Raw genomic sequence first — 23,497 nt, forward strand, 5'->3', positions numbered from 1 at the left:
GCACAGACAGATGGACGGATGGACACAAAGCCTTCGTGATACCCGATGGCCATATTTTGATGGCCTCGGTAATAAAATTACAAACAATGTGAAACAATTATCGAGAAAAACTGGAAGTGATGGTGGGATTTTTCCTGCAGCCTGCTTCATGGCAAGCTTTTGAAAAATGGGTCATCTGATGCTTTTCTCATTAAAGGGGAAAAAATGTACTGATCTGTTGCTAGAATCCAGCGAAGGGTAATTTCACTGGGCAGATGGAGAATTTGTGTTCATTTTTGTGGAAGACTGTTCAGTTTGATTTGGTAGAAATGGTTACTTCAGTCCATAATCTGCTTTCTCACCTTAGTATTTATTTTCAATTCTATCAAAGGTCAAAAAGGATATTTCTGGTTATTTTCACAAAATATGTTGAGTGGAGGCAAACAAACATGGAATAATGTTGTCTCTCTTGCTTCATTGGTTGTATGAGAAGTGGGTGAATTTTTTCTTTTTTTACCATGCATATTGCAAATTATTTGACATCAAAATTAAGACTTGGCCTTTGAGATCCAGAGATTTCTGGGAAGTTTGAAAGTTTGCTTCAGAGCATTTCTATTCCAAAACTCAACTAATGCTGTCTTACGCCCACACAACTCTGTGGAAAGGATTTTGTATGAATTTAGCAGCAAAATAAAAAAGTGGAAGGCAGTCGAGGGAAGTGCAGAGTGAATGAAATCACTGAGAGCAGTCATTACAACACAGAAATGTACTACATCAGAAATAAACCGTTATTTCCTGACTGTTTAACAGCGGTGACGTTCTAAAACTCAAATGACATGTTAACACAACTCTGTGGAAAAGAATTTCTATGAATTTAGCCAAAAGTAGACACTACTCATTTCATTTCCCCTGCTTTCTCTCCCTTCATATAGCACCTCTTGGGCACATATTGCAGTGTTTTGGGATTACCTTTCATTGCTATGCTGATGATACTCAGTTGTACATGCAGATAACTGCTGGTAATCTCATACACAAAAAAAAACCTTAGAGGATTGCCTTGTGTCAGTAAAAAGCTGGATGTCCTGCAATTTCTTACTTTTAAACTCTGACAAGACTGAAATGGTGGCCCTTGGTCCAGTCTGATCAGCTAACACTTAGGGCCCCTTCACACATAATACGACTGACGGCCGCCTAACGCACGAAGGAGAAATTGCATGCCATTTGTGAAAAATCGGAGCCGCCTCAAACGCCTCATACACCTGTCGCTACAACTATTTGCGCACACAAGGGGCCGAAAGACCGCAAATGCCCTGCACATGCTCATTTGATCCCCCCTCGGAAGGTGTTTGCCAAATTCCAGGTGTTGCACACAAACATCTAACACCGCTTGTTGCACAAAAAGCGGGGCTGTTTGCGCACCTGGTGCAATAGTAGACAGCAGGCGATCACATTCAACCTGTCTGTGAAAATTGTCAAAGTCAACACGCGTGTGGCGTCACTTAGCAACACAAATGAGTGTAACTTTGCCGACCCCCCTCCCCAACACACACACACACACAAATGGCTTGTGCAGAGTGTCGTCCCCCCCCACCAACACACACATACACATACCATAAATCCAACATTGTCAGCTGTGGCTTGCTCATATGTTTTGCTGTGGACATACAGCGCCTGTCAGCTGACCGTAGACTAACAGCTGGACATGACCGTTCACTCAAGGTGTCAAATTAAAAACACAGACATCAGACAGATGCAGGATTAACACATAATAATACATACATTAAATTAAAATCACAGAACAAAGCAACAGAGAGTGAGGCTTTTTTTCTCTGACCTGTCGAGGTCCGCTGAACAGAGGTGGGCGTGTCCCCCTGCGACGTGCACCTGGTCCGATATCTGTGCTCACAAGTCATAGCTCGGGAACACCTGCACTGGCTTGTAGGATATTAAGTTGCTGACGGCAGCGTGACGCGTGGACGTTGGCATCCTGCCCTCACGTGGAAATAAATTAAAACGCATATTGCTTCAGCTGACCGCTGCACCAGCACGCTGCACCAGCGCACCGCAACGCTGGTGAATATCGTGCCATCCAGGAAATCACCACATGGGACACCCCTGCATTTTGTCATTTATTACGGTGCTTTTTTGCCATAATTAACGACTTCCTGTTCGTCTACATTGTCTAATTTCTCTCTCTCTCTCTTTTAAATATGTTTATCCCCTTGTTGATTTTAGGCATTTTACACTCCTGTTATAGGGCAGTGATGCGTGCACAACCTCACCGGTGTGTCATGCAAGCCTGTGCGACCGTGCATCCCTCATGACAGCAGGTGGACTGTTTCGTGGGTTCCCCATTTCGTGTTTGATTCATGGATTTTCTTCCAGTTTCTGCGTCTTTTGTGTTATGTGTGAAGGGGCCCTTAACCTAGGCTTGTGTGTCATACATCACACTGACAAAGTGAGGAACCTTGTGAGTCTTAATCCCACATTGTCCTTTGATCTGCACATTAGAGATATTACGAGAACTGGTTTCTTCCACCTGCAAAATATAGTGAAGATTCATCTCATCCTGTCTATGGCTGATGCAGAGACCCTGATTCATGCATTTGTCTCTTCTAGACTAGATTACTGCAATGTTCTATTTTCTAGCTTACTGCAGTCCAGCATTTGGGGTCTCCAATTGGTTCAAAATGCTGCTGCCAGATTCTTGACAGGAATCAGAAAGTTCGACCACATTACACCCATTTTGGCATCTCTTCAGTGGCGTCCAGTCCCTGTGAGATAAGATTTTCAGATTCTATTAACCTACAAAATTATTCACAGACTAGCACCTCCCTACTTAGCTGACCTAGTCAAACCCTACGTACCAGCCCGGGCTCTGCGTTCTCAGGGTGCAGGGCTACTTTGTGTCCCTAGAGTGAATAAAAAGTCTACAGGCCACAGAGCTTTCACTCATTGTGCACCTTTTGTGGATTGATCTCCCTATGGAGATAAAACAGTCAGATTCTGTAGAAACATTCAAGTCCAGATTTAGGAAGCATTTATTCTCTGTTTTGTATGGCTAGTATAGTATGTAACTAGGCTTCCTATCCTTTTAAATTTGTTTTATTAGTAACAGAACAGGTCTCTGCCTCAATTCTATCTAAATTCTGGGTCTGTTAGTGAAGCTTAGGATTAGCGGCTGCAATCACTTTAGTATTTTCTCTGCTTTCCTGTTGATTTACTGCTGGTGAATTATACCTTAGGTGTAGTTTGTCCGGGAGACTGATTCTGCTGGATGACACCTGCCTGTGGCATAACTGCCTGCATGGACTTCTCATCAAATACATATTCTTTTATTATTATGTCATGTTGTTTTGAATTCATTTTTTTCTGTTTCTTCACCTTTTGTAAAACTTTGCAAAAACCTTTAAACTGTTAGAATGACCTTAGCACTAGGTCACCCTTCTGAGTCTGGTCTGCTTGAGGTTTCTTCCTCAGTATCATCAGAGGAAGTTTTTCCTTACCACTGTTGCCTGTGTGCTTGCTCTAGGGGTTAGTAAGGTTAGATCTTGCTTGTGTGAAGCCCCTTGAGGCAGCTTTGTTGTGATTTGGCACCATATAGATTAAATCATTTTAAATAAATTGAAATGAAATTTTCAAAGCCTCTGTCTGGTGGCCACCAAGACCATCACTGCTTGTTTTAGACAAATTAGGATATTATGTGTCTAAAATCTGATTTTTCAATCTCTTGGTCTTTAAGCACTCTTTTCAGTGCAAAAATCTCTATATTTGAACTATTTTATTTGTATGTGTGCCTCCAGTTGGTCTTGGACAGAGTTTCTCTCATCATGTGTAAATGGCAGACAGGTTAAATGCTGCCTGCTGAGCTGTAATTTCCACTGGCGAGTCAGCAGAACTGAAACCTGCATGTGAATAGGCTTTCTACTCTTTTTGAGGAACTTTTGTCATTGGAATGTGGTGGTATTTCCAAACTTTTTCCACTAAGGCCTACCTAAGGAAAGCAAAGGAAATTATTCATCCCCCACCTTCTTTGGTAAAATATCTCAAATTATAATCATTTAATAATATAGAGCACATACTAACGGGGGGGTCCCTGAAGGCTTTTGTGCTCTCAGAGGTCAAACACGAGGAAGGAAACCCTTCATCCTGTTTTGGTTTTGACTAATGTGTTCCCTAGATGAGTATCATCTGCTTTCCTTTTCTTTCTGGGCACTGTAGTTTTTGTTTTTTGTGGGGGGGGGACTCCTTAGAGTCAGAACTTGCTTGTTAATGGTTTCCGTGTGAATCGTATCCGATTAACAGTGTTGATATACACTGTTTTCTGCCTTTTGTCCGCCATCAGCCCCAAAGTGGAATGTGCATCAATCCTGCTTTTTGTGCCTATGATGACTTACAACATTTGTCAGCTTTTCACCAAATCTGAACTGGACATCCCAAATGTGTATATTTCAGATAAGATGAAATTTGATCATGATTGGGTTTGACCAATAGAGGGTTTTACCTCCACTGTAGTTTTTCCCTCCTCATCCATATCTGGTAGTTTTTCAAACTCCTGTCCTAACCAGTCACCACATGCACACAAACACATCGATGTGTACTCTGCGTGTGGTAGTGTGGTTAGATGAGCGACACAGGTGGTGGTTTTTATTACCTCCGCCAAAGAGGTTATGTTTTCGGTCGCGTTTGTTTGTTTGTCTGTCTGTTTGTCAGCAGGATAACTCAAAAGGTTTTGAACGGATTTTGATGAAATTTTGTGGAGTGGTTGGAAATGACAAGACGAACAAGTGATTAAATTTTAGTGGTGATCCAGATCACGATCCGGATCCAGGAATTTTTTAAAGGATTCTTCATCGTTGCGGGATAGGGGGAATTTTGACATTCTAGTTTCTAACTCCACAAAAACAAGGCAGAAAGGCTTGAAAAAAATTTGGGTGTAACATAGTCAAATGTTCTATCAAACAACAAAGTTTGGTGATGATCAGATCCGGATTCCGGATCTGGTGATCCAGAATATGCAAAAATATAGGGAAAATAGAAAATGTGTCAGTGTGAGGTGACAAATGAAGCTAGAGATGCACAACTAACACCAAATTGTTGCTGAATCTGTACTGATTCAGTAAGGTGTCATCAGATTTGATGTAGCTTCAAATGTTATGGAGCTAGATCCAGAAGAAAACCGCCATTACTGAAAAATCATTTTTAATACAATAACTTTTGAACTAATAAAGACATAAAAGTGATTCCAAGTTCTAGTGGTATGTTTTCATGGTCAAGGATGTCAAATATAAAGGAAAGTGTATGTATCATAGTTTTGGTTGTAACACTGAATTGTTGAATAGATCACTGTGCCAAGCAGGGAATCTCTTTAGGGTCAGTGACCCTATGGCCTTGTTTAGAGAAGTGTTTCATAAATGTTAAAAAAATTCATATATTTGCAGTTTAGTTGAATAATAAATTGAATTTTGTCTCATTTTGTTTTTGTCTATAAGCACATACAATATCAATATCAGTGGTCAGATGACAGTAGCTTCTGGGAAAGGTGCAAGTTGCAATAAACTGTGATGCCAAGCACTAAGGATACATGCTATCCAGTCACAGCAGATTAAACTTTTTTTACTACTGAGCAAACATCATTGATAGACTTTTGTAGGTTCAATGATTCCACGGTGTGTAGATGTTATGGCATCAGTGACCCCATGGCCTTGGCGGAGGTTTGCACTCTCTGAGTGCTTCTAGTTTTCCAAATACATCATCTTTCGATGCTCACTAACAGCAGGCTTTAGTGAATATCTACTGCTTTATTCCCAAAGTTATCAAAGGAAAACCAAACCAACTGATTGCCAGTGGGGTGGGAGACGCTCTGTGCACGTGTGCAATCCTGGATTCTGTGTAATATGGCAACAAAGAAATCTTAAAACTAAATTCAGCTGTTTCTCACCGTATTTCTTGCCTGAGTTTATATCCCTCCCTGCCTCAGTGGTGGGTGGAGCTTATTTCAACATGGGGGTGTGGTTTGTGGGGCACATCTGGGTCTTTTGTTCTCTAATCCCTCATTCACATCAGAGAAACAGGTTTGACACACATTAACTGAACTCAGGTGGAACATTTGGACCTGTTCGGATCGAAGTGTTGGACATTCATCAAACCCACACCGCATGTGCTCACATGGGACCCGAGTCTATTGTATCTGCAAACACCACCTGTGCATACATCAGTGCCAAGACAATTTAATGTTTGACAACATAAGTGGCAGCTGATGTTACACACAAGTGAAAGATGGGATTTGGGGTTTGGATGAAGGGGTTCCTTTTCCATGGACTCTGGTATGAGCCAGTGAGGTGGTGGTGGTATCATCACATGACACATTCAGGCAAAAGTCGTCATATGTTACACCAAAGTGTAACCAACAGGGTCTAAAACATGAGTCACTTGACCCGCGCTGACCTTTACTGATGGGCTACCAACACGTCCAATGTCACTGTTGGCCTGAAGAGGGCATCAGAGGGGTCAGTTACTGTACATTAGATTGGTTTGGCTTGTTTAGAAAATGATGCAATCATATCGCGCAAAATTACACCAGATTTTCTTGTAAGGCACTTTACACATAGAGCAGGTCTAGACTGGACTAGTCTGTCTTCTATACAGAGAGCCACCATTCCTCCAAGACCAAACTCAAGGTGACAATGATGATGACATACTGCCTGAACAGGAAGAAACTTGGAGTAGAACCAGACTACGTGGAGGGGCCATCTGTCATGACCCCTGAACTGCAATAAGAGTACTGCTAACTCAAAGGGCACCCAGAGAGCACAAACCTCCACCAAGGTCCAACAGCCTTCTGCTTATGTCTCTGAAAATTTCCTTTCATCCTTTTCTTTTTCATCATGACAGTTATTCCTCTGATCTCTTCTCTAACATTCCTCGATCATGAATGCTGTCCTTTGAGTTTGATCACACGTCCTTGATCCTAACCTTTGAACCTTGCTAAGGAGGCTACATTTTCATTATTGTATGTCTTATTTTCTTGCTTTGATCCTGTAATCAGGATCAAAGATCACCAGAATCAAAGGTATGGCCAGATCAAAGAAGTTTTGTTTTTAAGTGATTCAGTTACAAGTACTTCATTCTGTCAGTTACTCTCAGGTCAAAAACACTTCCAGGGTAAATACAGTTAACCTGTTACAGTTACTTTCATTCAGTCAGTCATTACTTATACACACGTACCTGCAACCAATCAATTACTTCACTGTTAGTTACTTTCTGATGTCTGTAGTCACCTAAAGTCATTTATTAGCTGTTGCATTACTTTGTTCAGTGACTGAAGTCTTCACTGAAATGAGTTTGCGTCATTCTGAGATAGCTTTGCTGACAAACAAAAAGACAAATGGCAAAAAAACACAACCTTCTTGGCCGAAGTAACAAGAACAGTGACAGCGTTCACAGTCAAATAACCAGTTCATATCCTGGTTAAACATCACGCGTGGCTGGAGTCTGTTCTGCTGTACGATGGGTGTTGTCTGCTTATAAGGGAGGAGTTCACTTTGTGAGAAATGTGCTTATACATCAAGGATGAAGAACTTCAGGATGTGTGCAGTCTGTGCATGTTCACACATCATACACAAATACACAGATTCAAACTTAATGAGAGCATTTACACAACCTTCAGTATTTCAGGTCAAGCTGTTGCTGTTAATCTCTACATACATGCATATTTGCACAGAGCAAAGTACTACAGGACAAGTTGGGAGTGAGAGAGAGAGTGAGAGAGAGAGAATGAATGGCAGACAGTAGTTTGAGCTGTTAATCTGAGGACATGTTGCCACCTGCAAAGCTTCTCCAGCTACAATCAATATCTTCTGCTCCCCTTCCTTCTGAAGACACTCACCTCTCTGCCTCAACCTTAAACAACTATACAAACCGAACATGTTCTTTTTCTTTGCCATTACTTGGTAAGTAAAAGATTTCACAGTTTGTATAGCAAGAAAAGAAAAGAAAAAGCAATGCAAAAACAATGCACATAACTGAGACAAAAGAAAACCACTAACCAAGTTATACTCAACAAAAATATAAACGCTCCCATTTTGTATGAGATGAACTCAAAGATCTAAAACTTTTTCCACATACACAATATCACCATTTCCCTCAAATATTGTTCACAAACCAGTTTAAATCTGTGATAGTGAGCACTTCTCCTTTGCTGAGATAATCCATCCCACCTCACAGGTGTGCCATATCAAGATGCTGATTAGACACCATGATTAGTGCACAGGTGTGCCTTAGACTGCCCACAATAAAAGGCCACTCTGAAAGGTGCAGTTTTGTTTTATTGGGGGGGGGGATACCAGTCAGTATCTGGTGTGACCACCATTTGCCTCATGCAGTGCAACACATCTCCTTCGCATCATCCATGAAGAGAACACCTCTCCAACGTGCCAAACACCAGTGAATGTGAGCATTTGCCCACTCAAGTCGGTTACGACGACGAACTGGAGTCAGGTCGAGACCCCGATGAGGACGACGAGCATGCAGATGAGCTTCCCTGAGACGGTTTCTGACAGTTTGTGCAGAAATTCTTTGGTTATGCAAACCGATTGTTTCAGCAGCTGTCCTAGTGGCTGGTCTCAGACGATCATGGAGGTGAACATGCTGGATGTGGAGGTCCTGGGCTGGTGTGGTTACACGTGGTCTGCGGTTGTGAGGCTGGTTGGATGTACTGCCAAATTCTCTGAAACGCCTTTGGAGACGGCTTATGGTAGAGAAATGAACATTCAATACACGAGCAACAGCTCTGGTTGACATTCCTGCTGTCAGCATGCCAAATGCACGCTCCCTCAAATCTTGCGACATCTGTGGCATTGTGCTGTGTGATAAAACTGCACCTTACAGAGTGGCCTTTTATTGTGGGCAGTCTAAGGCACACCTGTGCACTAATCATGGTGTCTAATCAGCATCTTGATATGGCACAGCTGTGAGGTGGGATGGATTATCTCAGCAAAGGAGAAGTGTTCACTATCACAGATTTAGACTGGTTTGTGAACAATATTTGAGGGAAATGGTGATATTGTGTATGTGGAAAAGTTTTAGATCTTTGAGTTCATCTCATACAAAATGGGAGCAAAACCAAAAGTGTTGCGTTTATATTTTTGTTGAGTGTACAATCCATAAATCAGAAATGTACAAAAAAATGACTGCATGCAGTCATTTTTAAAATTTATTATTTATTATTTATTATTCTATTTTTATCCTTAGTATGTGGGGTAAGTGGATAGTGTGTGTGATTCTGAAAGAGACAGTTCCAGGTTCAATGCCACTCGTGCCCATTCTCCATGTGTATATATCTGGATTATTAAATTATTCTATACCTGTCCAATTATATTGTGTACATAAAGCATATTCTTTATAACTGTCCAGTCATCCTATGCAATAATATTTATGCATGTTTAACTATCTGGGAACGTCTTGCTGGCAAAATGTTGAAATATCTGTATGAATGGTGTGTGCATGTAATGCACATATAGCTTCTTTTATTTTCTGTTGAAATTTTATCTGTCACTCTGTTTCATTTGATTTTTGACTTGAGCAGGTGTACCTTGGAAATATTTATGTTACTGGATCAATAATTTGTGACCACATTATGCAGTAACTGGCATTTGCAAAACCTTGGGTAAGGGCCCCTTCACACATAGTACGAATAAGTACAACTCAGGGTGACTCACAGCGAAACAGCTCGTATGAGCGAACCATGAAATATCGCGCCAACAGTGTCTTTCAAGCAGGAAGCTGCTCGCACTGTGTTCCATGGGACGAGGTGCACCACATCACGCCGTTGATGTGGAATAAATAAAAAATAAAAACCAGCTGGTATGTGTGGAACCACATCGTGCCACTGCTGTGGGAAAAAAACAAAATACATGCCACCCACGGGATTCATACCTGCACTTTACTGATTGCCATCCCGAAACTTTACCACTGAGCTACTTTCACTGGCCTACAAACAGTGTGGGAAAATGCCTGAAATCAACAAAGAGATGGATGGTATTTAACCACACACCATGAAAAACAGCATTTCACTGAATCCCTCTTAACAAGTATGATCCATCTGTTCCTCTGTAGATGACCCATGGTCACAGACGTACAGTCACAAAATGACATGAATGAGAAGCAGGGCGCTCTGATCATGTCCACATTTGCTGGCACTGTGTCCAGTCGGCCCCGTGCGCGTGTTCTGCCCGACACGCGTGTCTTGTGGACAGTGCGCCACAGGACTGACACAACATCATGTGGAACAGAGCTCACGTGGATGGCATGACAGTCAGATCACCCGCTGCATGTTATGATCTGACAGGTGTTTCAACCTGGGGCAGCCTGTCAATGTGCGCGCCATGCGCACGCTCACTGGCTGCAGCCCATCGCCACAGTAATATATGTTTTTATTTATGTCCACCGTGAGGACAGCAAGTAGACACACGCACGTCACAGTGGGCAGTTGTTAGTCCATGTCCGTCCAAACACAGTACGTGTTTTCTAGCCGTGACGTCCAGATCCACAGATCTCCACAGCCGCTTCTGTCGGTGGCCACACCTCCTGTCAGTTCAGCACACACACCAACTCACTGTGTCTGTTTGCAAAGCCACACTCATGGAGCACTTACACAAATTTCACATCCAGCCCGACAGTGATTGTCTGCTGACTGTTTTCGTGTTAACAGTGCGAATGGCCACACATTTTCAAAGTGCCATACAAGTGGTGTTAGATGTTCGTGCATGCCACCTGGAATATGGCCCACACCTTCTGCGAGAGAGTTTGATGGGTTCGCACAGCGCACACTCTGTCTTTCAGCCACTGATAGCAACAGGTGTACGAGGCATTGGACGCAGCTACGATTTTACACATTTTGGATACGATTCCTGTTTCATGCACACTTAATGTGCAATTTGACCAAATTTGCACTATGTGTGAAGGGGCCCTAAATATTCCATTTCATTGTATTTTGGAGAAACATCTGTAGACTGTTCCAAGTATCTCTACTGCCCTGACTAATTTAAAAATTAATTAATTAATTAATTAAGAAAGAAATTGAAAGTTAGTCATTTTTGTCAGCAGTTGAGTTTGCCATATCGCTTTGGGGCCTCAAATCATCAGCAGAAAAGGAACTGCAGAACTGCACGTCATCAGCATACAATAAGATACACGTTTTCATACGATGATGCCACGTTGTACAGAATCAGGAGTAAAAGGCCAAGGTTTGAACAGAGTGCAAATCCCAATGACATTTTTGTTTCAGCCAGTGGAAACTCAGAAGCATTTGTCTTTAAATATTAAGAAATCTATTGGGCCCCAATAGATGTAAAACTTGAAGTCTCATTAAGATTCCAATGTATTTTTCAACAAACATGGTCAAGAATCTAGCCAAAAACTAAGTCAATAAATACTACAGCATAAACGAGCAAGGAACACTGCATCATATGACACAATACTGCACAAAAGGCAGTTTTATTACTACATTGTAGAGCAGAATAAAAGAAAGTGGAGAAACTATGGTGGAAGACTGAAATTTGATTCCACTTGTTGTTTCAAGCAATTTTCAGGACCCTTTCTGTGTGTGTTTTATAGGATTCAGCAACAACAAACACAGGGCTTGGAATTCAAAAACATAATCTTTGGTTTCCAGAAGTGGTTTTTCATCCCCATCTGCCAACATACACAAATACACACAAGTACACTCCTCAAGCTGGAGGGACATAACCCAACCGAAACAGCAGTGCTCAGTACCTTGGAGGATATACCCGCCAATGGAAAAATACTAGCTGCCCCACCCCACCCCCGGCTTCATGCACTTAACTCTAACAATGAAATGTTAACATTTTGGCACTTGGCATTGATGAGACTGGTTCTGCCTCTATGTGGTTCCACAGTTCACAGTGGGAGGCTGAGGAAATCTGAGACTTGGAGTAGCTGCACCCATACGGCACAAACTCGCTCCCCTTTGAGAAACCTACTTATTATCTCTGAGAAAAAGGCCTACAGCTGATTAAGCTTCTGCACATCTCTTCAAGTCGAACAGAGAAGCAACATAAATAAGCGGCTTCAACACTGTGATGTCTTCTAAAGATCAAATCAGTACTATTTTTGTACAAAATCATAGCGGAATGTTTCAGTTGAATTCTCTTTGTGTGAGTTTTTTTTAGTAACTACTAAAATGTCTTTGCAGGAGAAAGAAGGTCCAAGTCTTTAGATTTTGGTGCTTCCAGTCTTAACTGTGGTTGTGCTTAACGTGACAACTGGATGTTTTTGGTACTAGGTCTCTATAGAGAATCCTTGGGTACCGCTGGAATGACGTTGTGTCAATTGTCATGGAGACTCGGATTGTGAGGGAACATCAGCTGTGACATTTTGGCCATGTGGCAAGCTTCTCTGGGCCTGATGCAGCATGTAGGCACCTCAGCATTGACAACTCCAGCAGTGCAAATATGAAAAAGGATGCCCACGTTTTACCTGGCTACGGCAGATCGATGGTTACTTTCAAGAGCCGGAGACAGATCAGTTGTCTGTGTGGGTGGTTGCCATCCAAGACCCAGGGCAGTTCCGAGGAGTGCTGGATGTGACAAAGCACTCTACCAATGTATGCTCCCAGATTTGACTTGTAATCACTTAAAACTTGCTAAAATATTACAAAATGAACTTTGTGTCCCAATTTCTCACTGTGATATCTTTATGTACCCATTCTGACCAAATGACACACAGCTTTGAAGAAGCAAAGCCAACTAGACAACCATCTACTGGCTATGGACTTGAAGATTCAGAACCTGGTCAAGTCCATAGCCAAACTGGGTTGCTTTTGCATGACTGCCTAGGTCATTTTCCTTCTGTACTGTAAATGGTCAAGTGAATGTCCACGTTTCAGTGGCAGATACGTGGCTACTTTGGAGAGGTACAGATGAGCCTGTTGTCTGACTGGATGCTTCCCATCCAGGACCCAGGGTGGTTACCAGAGCAGGATCAGCTCATGCACCCAGACCTAATCTGACTGAATAGTCTGAAGGATTGATCTGAAAGTGGACAGACCTTAGAACCCTTCAGAAATCATCATGTTGCTTTTGTCAGGAGTCAGAACTTCAACAGATATCAGGGAACCACGTGTCCACATCATGTTCCACTGATGAGGTGTTATACTTTGGTTCATGAGCGGTTCCTTCTGTTCTACATCATTCTGGTAAAAGCTGATCAGTGTTTCCACTGTCCATAGGATGACTTTCCATAATTGATCATGTGTTCTTACAAACATTTTAGATTTTGTGGTAAACCAATCTTGTTACCCGAGGCCATCAAATGTGGCCAACGGGTATTGCGAAGGCTTTGTGTCTGTCTGTCTGTCTGTCTGTGCTCAGCATAAGTCCAGTCATTAGTCCCAGATTCTTCAAATTTACAGGATACATACTTGGGACACGAACCTTGGGCAAGTTCAAAGGCAGCTAACCTGGACTTTTTTAAGAGGTTAAAAAGTCACATTCTCTTTCAGTCTCTTCAGTTTTGTTTTTGAGTGGCGGGTGTGACAGCCAATCAGAGTTGGGCTGCACCGTGACGTTGCTTCGTTTTGTGTTTATATACATGTTTCTCATATATTATGTAAAAGCTAGCAAGAAATAAACACTTCTAAAACTGAAACACTGTTTTTGGAACCTAATAACACTTCTGAACTTATTTACAAGACATTTAGCAGAGGTTAACATGGTGACATCACTTCCTTTTGTAACTCCTTGCTAACAGCTTCAGTTTCTGGTATATTATGTAAAAGCTACGAAGAAATTTACTTCTAAAACTGAAAAAAGCTGTTTTTGTAACCTGATAACACCTTTGGAGTCATTTACAAGACATTTTGCAGACATTATCGTGCATGCTAACTTTGGCTAACTCAAAGCTAACTTCCTATGGAGTTAAATTTGTCACATTAATACCTGCAAATGCACAGAGGGTGATCTACAAATATTCCTTGATTTGCACAACTTTCGCTCTTTGAAATGTAAATATTGTTTTTGATTGATTGATTGATTGATAGAGGGGCTTTACTGATCATGAACAAAATGTATATAAGACATTAGGATCTTAATAATTAATTAAACAACTGCAAATTATAAAGAACACAATGCTCATACGGCTGAGTTTATTTTAGCATTGTGTTGTATTTTTACTCTGCTGACGTTCGCTCCTGGTTGCTGACTTTGAAACACCTACATAGTCAAATAATTTCCTTCTGATAAATAAAGTTGATCTTATTCTTATTCTAGATGTATTTGTCCCTGTCTTTCATTGCTCCCTGAAAGCTTAAGGACCTGTCACATGTCTGTCAAGAGGGACACAGTGGTGCAAGTGCTTGGTGTGCTCACCTCCCGTATAGAGGGTCTACAGGTCAAGGCCACCAATGCCCCAATCTCCATGTCCATCTGGAGTTGTGTCCGGAAGAATATCTGGTGTAAAACTTGGGTCAAACCAACATGTGGATCCACACATAATTTGCTCTGTGACCCAGAGCAAGAAATGGGAGTATCCAAAAAAAAGTTAATATGTTTTTCTACAGACCTATCAAAGAGAGTACACCCAGTGACCCTCTGGGGACAAAGTAGACCTCAATGACAACTGACAAACTGGAACCATCCTTTTTTTGAACAGTTGGATGAAGACTAACCAAGAAATCCAGCTGCTTTCCAGTAAACGTCTAGATATTCTTAGAGGGTGTTTTTATTCTGGCCAGCTGTTGTCATCAAGACTGTAGCGCTTGTTGTCTGTGATCTTCTGGGTGTTTAGGTGTTCCCAAGCTCACCGGTATGTCTTGTTTTTTTTAGAATTCACCAAATACTTGATATGGCCACACTTCGTGCATCTGAAATCTCTCGTGGTGGGTTTGTTTTGGTTTATACCCGAGGCCAAAATATGGCCATCGGGTATTGCGAAGACTTTGCGTCTGTTCGTCCATCCATCCATCCATCCATCCATCCATCCATCCATCCATCCATCCATCCATCCATCCATCCATCCATCCATCCATCCATCCATCCACCCGTCTGTCTGTCTGTGCTCAGCATAAGTCCAGTCCTATTACTGCCAGGGTCTTCAAATTCACAGGAAACATTCTTGGGACACAGACCTTGGACAAGTTCAAAGATGGCGAACCTTGACCTATTGTAAGAGGTTAAATTCTCACATTCTTTCTACACACTCGTTCATTGATTACATGTTCATATGGCTGAGGGTACTGTAGCATTGCGTTCTGTATGTTTTGACTGAATGATGGTTTGCTTCACTGACTCTTCCAGCTACACTTCAACAGTCTATTGTTCTCAGTAACACCGTTGGATCCAAATCTCGACTTTTTTTATCTGCTTGAATAAAACGACCAAAAGGAAATTCCTATTGTTCTGATCACGCTGTCCTTAAATTACAATGAAATCGGTAATAAGTTAGTGAACCGATGGTCCTCTCACCTGTGATCAACTCTCTCTTGTTCTCGTCCAGGTGAGAGGAGACCACGTCCCCCATGGTGACCGGAGATCCTCGCAGCTCCTCTTAAATATCCCAGCCGAAAGGAGGAGGATGTGGGTGATCTTTCCACCAGTCCCTGTGTCGGAGCCTGTGGAGAAAACGCTTCGGCTTTTCTCCCTGAGACAAGAGAAACGCGCGGCTCTGCAGGTTTTTCCTCCAGACTGAGGAGGAGGAGGAGGAGGAGCAAGAGGCTTCTGCCTGAGCCGAGCTGGAGGTGCACGGTGACAGGACACACCCTGTGGGAGTCATCACTGGTCCGACGTGTTCAGGCGGCCCTGCCAAGGGTGTGTCCAGGACCGTACTGTATATTTACGGTGACGCTGTTTGAGGTGAAGCTCAGCGCTCCTAAATCTGAAAATATCAGCCTCTGCGTCTTCACACATCATCATCCGCCACTATGGCCTGACCTGAAGGCTTTCATGTAATTATACGGTCATTCTGAAACCCAAATAGCAGCTGAAATGTTTATAGTGGAGCAAAACCTCGCTGACGCCTTTTTTTTTTTCATGCCCACGTTCAACGTTTACCTTTAGAGAGACAAATGGTGCCCCCTTGTGGAGAAGCACATAACATCCATCAGTTCATTCAGTTTATTTCAACCACAACGTTCATTAAAAAAAAATCCAACATGAATATGTATACTAAGAAATAAAAGATCATAAAAAGAAAGCAATCCTGCTATTTAAAATAAGCACCACAAGAGGTCACTAACATCTCAATTGGTCAACAAGAATAAAAGTCTAATACATTTGTGTGGAAAACAAGAGGATAAACTAAAATTTTAACTAGCGTGCTATCCGTGGGGATCCACGGGCTCTAGATTGGGTAGTGTTTATAAAATAGCTGACATTTTTTTCAAGGGTGGTAATAAATTATCCAGTTTCTATAATGAGTTTTAATGGCGTGAGTCCAGAATGTTTGAGAACCTTATTCAACAGTTTTTAGAAGAAGGACTCAACCCTTTTGTTTCCTGTTAATTACATACATTTTTTAAATGTTAATTTACTTTCTTAACGTATTTAGAAATTGTTTAGGTTCTTGTTGTCATATTCACACTATTATTATTATCATCATTATTTTTATTTTATTATTACTTCTGTTTTGTCATTTGATTTTTAAATGAAGCATAATGGAAATAAGTGTTTTCACTTTCTTGTGTCATCCATATATTTTTAACATATTTACAATTATATTATGTACTTACATTGAACTTACTAAATAAAATCGTGCACACACGCTTTAAATATAAAGATGATTTAACGCCCCCTGCTGGAATGGTGTGTGAGTCCAGAATGTAATTATCAACGTCCATTGTTCGGTGTTGTTGGCTAATGTTCTTAGTTTCTCCATAAATATTAGTCCTATCAACTTTCCGTTTTGGCAGCGTTCATCCTTGACCCAAAATGCATAAGCATACCAAAAGGCAAATGTTTGCTCTCCAAAGTTTGTCTGTGATCAAAGTTATACGCATGCACATGGAGCTTTTTGTCTTTTCTGCATTCTGCCACAAGCAAGTGCTTTTATTTGTACCCACCCACAAACAGACATGGCAGAAGACATCAAATGCACTACATTTCTCACTCATGCTAATGGCAACATGACACAACTAAAATGACTAAATCAGTTGAACTACAAAAACACAATAAACCAATAACACTAACAACACTGTTACTCTAGCATGAACCACAATAACATTTAAAACTCCATACTACCATGGTGCACTGCAACACAACGTCCATTGTTCACTGCTGTTAGCTAATATCGCTAATTTCTCCAAAAATATTAGCCCTATCAACTTACTGTTTTCACAGCTTCCATCCTTGACCCTTGATATTTAAGCATACCAAACAGCAAATGTCAGCTCCCCCCAGGTTCTCCATGATCAAAGCCATACAAACGTACGCGCGCGCACACACACACACACACACACACACACACACACACATAGGCACAGAGAGGTATATAGATATACACATCATACATAGTTTGTTCTGTTAATAACATGTTAGTAAATTTCATAAAAACAATGATACAACTTCTCCATTTTTCAGTCGGGGTCACCACAGTTGATTTGGCACAAGTTTTACGCTGGATGCCTTACTTGACACAACTCCACATTACATGGAGAATGGGCAGGTTATGTAGAACACAGTTGGCATGTGTTACTGTATCCTCATGTGGTAATTCTTGAAAAAAATCACAATGTTAAGAATTTAAGAATATGTAATTGCATATTTACCTTCAAACAATGTAATTAAAAAAAACATCCATCCATCCATTCATCCATTTTCTTCCGCTTTATCCGGAGTCGGGTCGCGGGGGCAGCAGCTCAAGCAAAGCCGCCCAGACCTCACGATCCACACACACCTCCCCCAGCTCCTCCGGGGGAACCCCAAGGTGTTCCCAAGCCAGCCGAGAGATGTAATCCTTCCAGTGTGTCCTGGGTCTTCCCCGGGGCCTCCTCCCAATGGGACGTGCCCGGAACACCTCTCCAGCGAGGCGTCCAGGGGGCATCCGGAAAAGATGCCTGAGCCACCTCAACTGACTCCTTTCGACGTGGAGGAGCAGCGGCAGATTAAAAAAAAACACATTTTGGAAAAAATCAGTCTGTGAAGACCTTTTTTATACACATTGCCTAAATTCTTTCAGTCTGTTTTCCCTCACGTCTTGATACTTTCAATCAAACAATTCAATTGCAGTGTCCACTTTCTTTCCATATAAATTTATTCAAAACTAATATTTTCAAAATAAATTTGTTTCAGTTCTCCACCCCCACTATGTCAAATTTTCATTTGCACTGTAAAAAAAAAATGCTTCATTGGGTTAGTTTATATAAGTACAGTATAAGTACTTTAAGTACCCAGTTGGACAATGGTTTTAAAATAAAAAGTATATTAAGCCACTAACTAAATACTATAACTCCTGTGGCATTTAAGGGTTGTTACAACAGATCGGCTTCATCTCACCCTGTCCTCTGCATTTTGTTCTGTTCAGGTTCAGTTTAATTCACCCACATGTCACTCACCACGTCCATAAACCTGCATGGTAGTTCCATCCTCAGCATCTTTCTCCCTACATACCCTACATCCCTTCCCTTGTCCATGCCCAGATAATCTCAGTCTTGCCTCTCTAGATTCATCTCTAAACTGTCCTACCTAAACATTCTCTCTATGTTCATTCCTAAGCCTGTGCATTGTTGTCACTCCCAAGGAAAATAGCAGCATTTTCAGCTCTGTAACCTCCATCAGCACTTCATGTCATCGCCATCACCTCTAAGTCATACATCATATTGCAGATAGCTTTCTATCCTAAATCACTCCTGCAACTCTCCTCAACCCATTTTTAAGAGGACCAACTTGTATTTAACTAGGTTTTTACACCCATTACCTCTCCCAAAGAGGTTATGTTTTCAGTGCAATTTGTTTCTTAGAAGAATTACGCAAAAATTAATGAACCCATTTTCTTGAAAGTTGGTGTCAGTGTGGGGTATGGGTTCAGAAGGAATCCATTCACTTTTGGAGTGAATCCAATTAATAAGGTTGATCCCCAATTATTTTTTACCCAACTTTTTTTAACATTGCGAGATGGGGTGATCTCGCTTTCTCACTGTTATTTGGTGAGTGTAAGACAGCAAACTGGGTTAGAAACCTGCAACTTTATTTGTTCAGATATTCTGTGAGCATAAAAACACTACGTTTCTGATATATATATATATATATATATATATATATATATATATATATATATATATATATATATATATATATATATATATATATATATATATAGGCACATCAGAATGATTGGAAATAGTTATGTCTTTGAGGTGATATATTGTGGGTCGCCAATAGCACCAATAAGGAGACGATGCGGAAGGTTACGCAGTGACGTTTCCAGGCTCCTCCGCAGTCAGCATCGATGTGAGTTGAACAGGAGGGACAGAGGGGGGAGGAAGCAGTGGCTGAACACTCGCGCATTCGGCACCATCATGGCACCTATCGGATTAAAGGCGGTGGTCGGTGAAAGTAAGAGTTCCTTTGTGGTTTTGCGCAGACTCTGCGCTGCATGCGCGTCCAGGCGCTTTGATATGTGTTGTTTTATGCAGGGTGCGGATTGCTGTTTGTGTCACAGTGATGATGATGATGATGATGATGATGATGATAGTGGTGGTGATGTTGTGGTGCTTCGTTGCGCGCACTCGGAGGCGCTATGAGGCTGGTTCGTCTCTGCGCTCCTGCGGTGCGGATGCGCAGTTGTATTTCAGCCGGCGCGGAGCTGAAAATGGCCATCACGCGTGCAGGAGGAGATGTGCCAAATGTGTCTCACGTATACCTACGCCCTTTTTTAGTCTGCATGCATCAATCAGCTGCTATTCCAGAAACAAGCCTGCGTGATCTTGAGGGGATTTTGCGTATATATGAAGATGGTTTCGTTTCTCAGACCTCTTAAAAAGAAACAAAAAAACTGATCAGTCTTCATGTTTAGTTATATTTGGAGATGAATGTCCATCCGTGGGACTCCCTGGATTGAGCAGTGCCTCACCCTGCTGATGAAGCAGGAGTCGGTTGCGTAAAAACGCCCTTTGTCAGCCGGAGAGGAAAACAGCTGTTGTCAGCTCTGTTTCACATCAATGGCGGATTGCGAATTTACTGTAAAAACGCGCACGTAAATCCGCAGTAATTGCATATTATATGATCCCCGGGTTCTGCGTCTTTTCGTGACCATTTTGGCCTTTTTTTTCCGCGCACATGCAGTCGCTGTGATCCTGCGTCATTGCTCAGTGTCCAGTGTGTGGTTGTGTTATTTGGGCTGGTTTATTTGGGCAGGCCTGATGGTGGAGGCGCAGCTTCTGCAGGGTCACCTGGGTGCAAGAGATGGAGGCTGTGATTTACTGGAGAGGCCTGCTGAAAAAAAAGTAACAGTTGATATCTTGTCACCACTAACATCTTTATTATCACATTTTTTTGTAATTTGCATAATTTGCTTCTTGGCTTGTTGGTTTTGTGTATTTATTTATCTGCTTTGCACTTTAAACAGAAAAAACAAGAATACTTTTGAATTTAAGTTCGTCTGTTGATTATTTTCTCAATGAATTGATTGTCTCATCTTCAACCTCTTGTCCGGGATCGGGTTAATCGATTGTTTTGTTTGTAAAATGTCAAATAGTGAAATAATATCTATCGCTGTTTTCCAAAGCCCAAGATAGCCTCATGCTGTGTGGTCCACAACAAGGCTGGATGTCAAAAACCAACCCCTTGTCCTTGTTGTGATTCCTGGTAAACAGATCAAATAGGGGGTTGCCTGTTGGGGACCTTGTGTGCCCCGTGGCTACTGCAGTGGTCATGAAGTCTGAACAGGAACCCTGAACACGAGATGGCTAACGGGGCTCTGGTGAAATAAGAACTCCTCAATGGCAGATCAGGTGGAGGAGGTGATGGCTTGTAACCCAACGGCTGTGGAGCTGTATGAAGGTCACAGTAGGTCCTCAGACCTCAATTTTACGGGATTTCCCAGGCATCAGACCAGGCTAAGAATCTGTCAAGGACTGTGTGTGCAATTTCCACATTTCCACATCAAATGAACCCACACACAGGTGTGTCTAGAAGAGACCATTTCCGTCACCACAGTGGGATTGCCACAAATGGGGCTGGGATGATACACTTCTGATGCAATGTGTATCGTGATATTTGGGTGCTGATTTGATACGTAGTACAATAGATAAGAAATGTGATTCTACGAGTATGGTAATTTACTTATTTACTTACTTTATTTAATTTTGTTTGCTTTTTGTACTACTAGACCATGGGGAAAAGTTTAATAGTACACTTTTAGAGATTGTATATTATAAATCAAATCTAAAAATTTTTGAGGGGGTTTTTAGGTGAAGTGGAAACTTAAAACAAAAATGTCCATGTCTCCCTTGTAAATGAGATCTCAATATCAGTAGGACTAACCTGGTTAAGTTGAATTAAAGGGGGATTCTGGGGTCCACCATCATCCATAAAGGAGCTGAGAGGACAAACGCTTGTCAACCGATGGTGTGATGTACAGATTTGTTTATTCAGCTGACACGTTTCTGTGAACAAGCTGACGGAGAATCACACAAATCATATGTCCAGCATTTTATTTTAAACGTTTCACAAAGAATAATATTCTATCCAACCATTTAAAGAACATCAAAGAGTCTCAGCCAGCGAAGGCCTAAATACAAAAACCTTCACCATTCATGAAAGTTGGATTGTAAATTTTTTTTTATCTCAATGATGGGTGCATCATCTTCTCCAGAATTGTTCAAATTCTGTGAAAATGGGCTGGAACTGGTGGGATCATAGATAGATTGTTGTGGTTGTTTGAAATGGGGCTGGACAACAGTCAGTATTTCAGCTTCCACTTTAATGACTGTAAAATCAGTACCAGAGAAATGCAGATTGGGAGCTAAAATTTATTTCCATAGTAAGTTCCTTCGGAGGTTCTGTCACTACTACTACAAAAAAGCAGGATTTACTTTCAACCATGGATTGACTCAGACAGTGGGCAGGAGACATTGAGTCGCAAAGCACGTTTCACTCATGGTTTCATTTAAAACAACTAATTCCGGACAGTTTATCAACATTAACGGCAATTCTGTCATTTTTACAAAGGGAAAATATCGCCCATCTTTTAAAGTAATGTGCTAATTCTGAAGGTTTGAGTGTTAACAAACACATGCCAGAAGGAATTATGGGAAATTCAAATGATCTCTCACCACTCCCCCCCCCCACCAAAAAAAAAAAAATGCATAGAACACAATGCCATCTACTCGATGGGAGTGTGAATAGACCAACTGTACTTTATGTGTGGTATTCACTCAATTGAGGATTCAAATGCTGCAAAATCTCGCAAAGTTTCTGAGAACTTGCATCTGATAAGGCTGCAGTTTAACTGCTGTACATGGACAACAGCATTAAGGGCCCTGTCCCACTGGCGTTTAGGAGGATTTGCGTATGGATTGTGCACAAAATTGGCCCATATTCGCCAAACATCTGCAGTATCCGTGTAACATGCCTGTATGAGTCGGCCGTCATCTGAACACGCCCGTGATCATCTGCAGAGGCACGCATGTCCGCAGCCAGGATTTTTGAGTAGCTCAAAAATCTGGATGCGGATAACATCCGCCTTACATATTCCATATATACTCAATTCATACACAGTACATACTCACTCTATGCGCTGTATATCTGCCGTTAACCACTGATATCCGCAACTGACGGGGATTTGCTGTTGTGGCTGGGGTGCCTGGCGTGCCTGGCGTGCCTGGCTGGCTTTTGTTTGTCTTCTGTTTTCTGTCTTCTGTTTTTCCTTCCAGGTGGCATGCGTTCAGGACTGAGTGGCTGTGTGGCTGAGTTATCAGGACCTCACCCTGATCACCTGAAGCTTGTCATGTGCAGCTCGTCAGGACTCACAGCTGTGGTGCATCTTTATGGATTGGGGCATGGTTGCATTTAAGTCTGGAGTACACGGTGTGTATTTGCCAGAGACTCGACCTTGTGACCAGACAGGTGAGATCGTCGTCTAGAGAGCCATCTCATCATCATGGATGCAGAGACCGTACCAGGTTTGATGCCATGGTCTGTGAAAGAGGAGGGGGTGAGGTCTCAGGCTCGTCAGCACACTTCCTGAGGTACTTTAGGTTTTGTGACTAACATGAGTACAGTCAGTAAATGTGGTGTCCCTCACACCTTATTATATTGAGCTGTTATGTTAGTCGTTTAATCAGCTTCCACTGCAGTGGAGAATTGAACTGGGTGTTCCATGCCTGCAGGGTGGGAAGCTGATTGGTAATTAAGCCAGGAAGTGTTTGCTGTTTATGTACACCTTTGAGTGGTCTCTCTGTGTGTGGAGTGGTGGACTCACATGATGGTTTCTTCTTTCACAGACTCGGTTGGTCGCGGCCACCTGGGGGGTGTCGGCGGGGTCCTTGGGTCCGAACTGTTCTGGC

The 23,497-nt window shown here is 41.9% G+C and overlaps 1 protein-coding gene and 1 pseudogene across 3 annotated transcripts in view; one reads left to right on the forward strand and one right to left on the reverse strand.

Annotated features, from left to right (window-relative positions):
- Window positions 1-16,003, reverse strand: part of LOC117529772 — a 58,345-nt pseudogene extending 42,342 nt beyond the window's left edge.
- stxbp1a (syntaxin binding protein 1a) overlaps window positions 7,725-23,497 on the forward strand; it is a 79,833-nt gene continuing 64,060 nt past the window's right edge. For 2 of the 3 annotated variants that reach the window (XM_034192626.1, XM_034192627.1), the window contains exons 1-2: window positions 7,725-7,741; window positions 19,453-19,544. In XM_034192626.1, coding sequence (XP_034048517.1) covers window positions 19,508-19,544 — 37 coding nt within the window. In that variant the 5' untranslated portion in view covers window positions 7,725-7,741; window positions 19,453-19,507. The remainder of the gene's footprint in view (window positions 7,742-19,452; window positions 19,545-23,497) is intronic. The other variant, XM_034192625.1, reaches the window with a different exon arrangement.

Source organism: Thalassophryne amazonica, chromosome 17 (genome assembly GCF_902500255.1).
Source record: "Thalassophryne amazonica chromosome 17, fThaAma1.1, whole genome shotgun sequence".
NCBI classification, from domain to species: Eukaryota; Metazoa; Chordata; class Actinopteri; order Batrachoidiformes; family Batrachoididae; genus Thalassophryne; species Thalassophryne amazonica.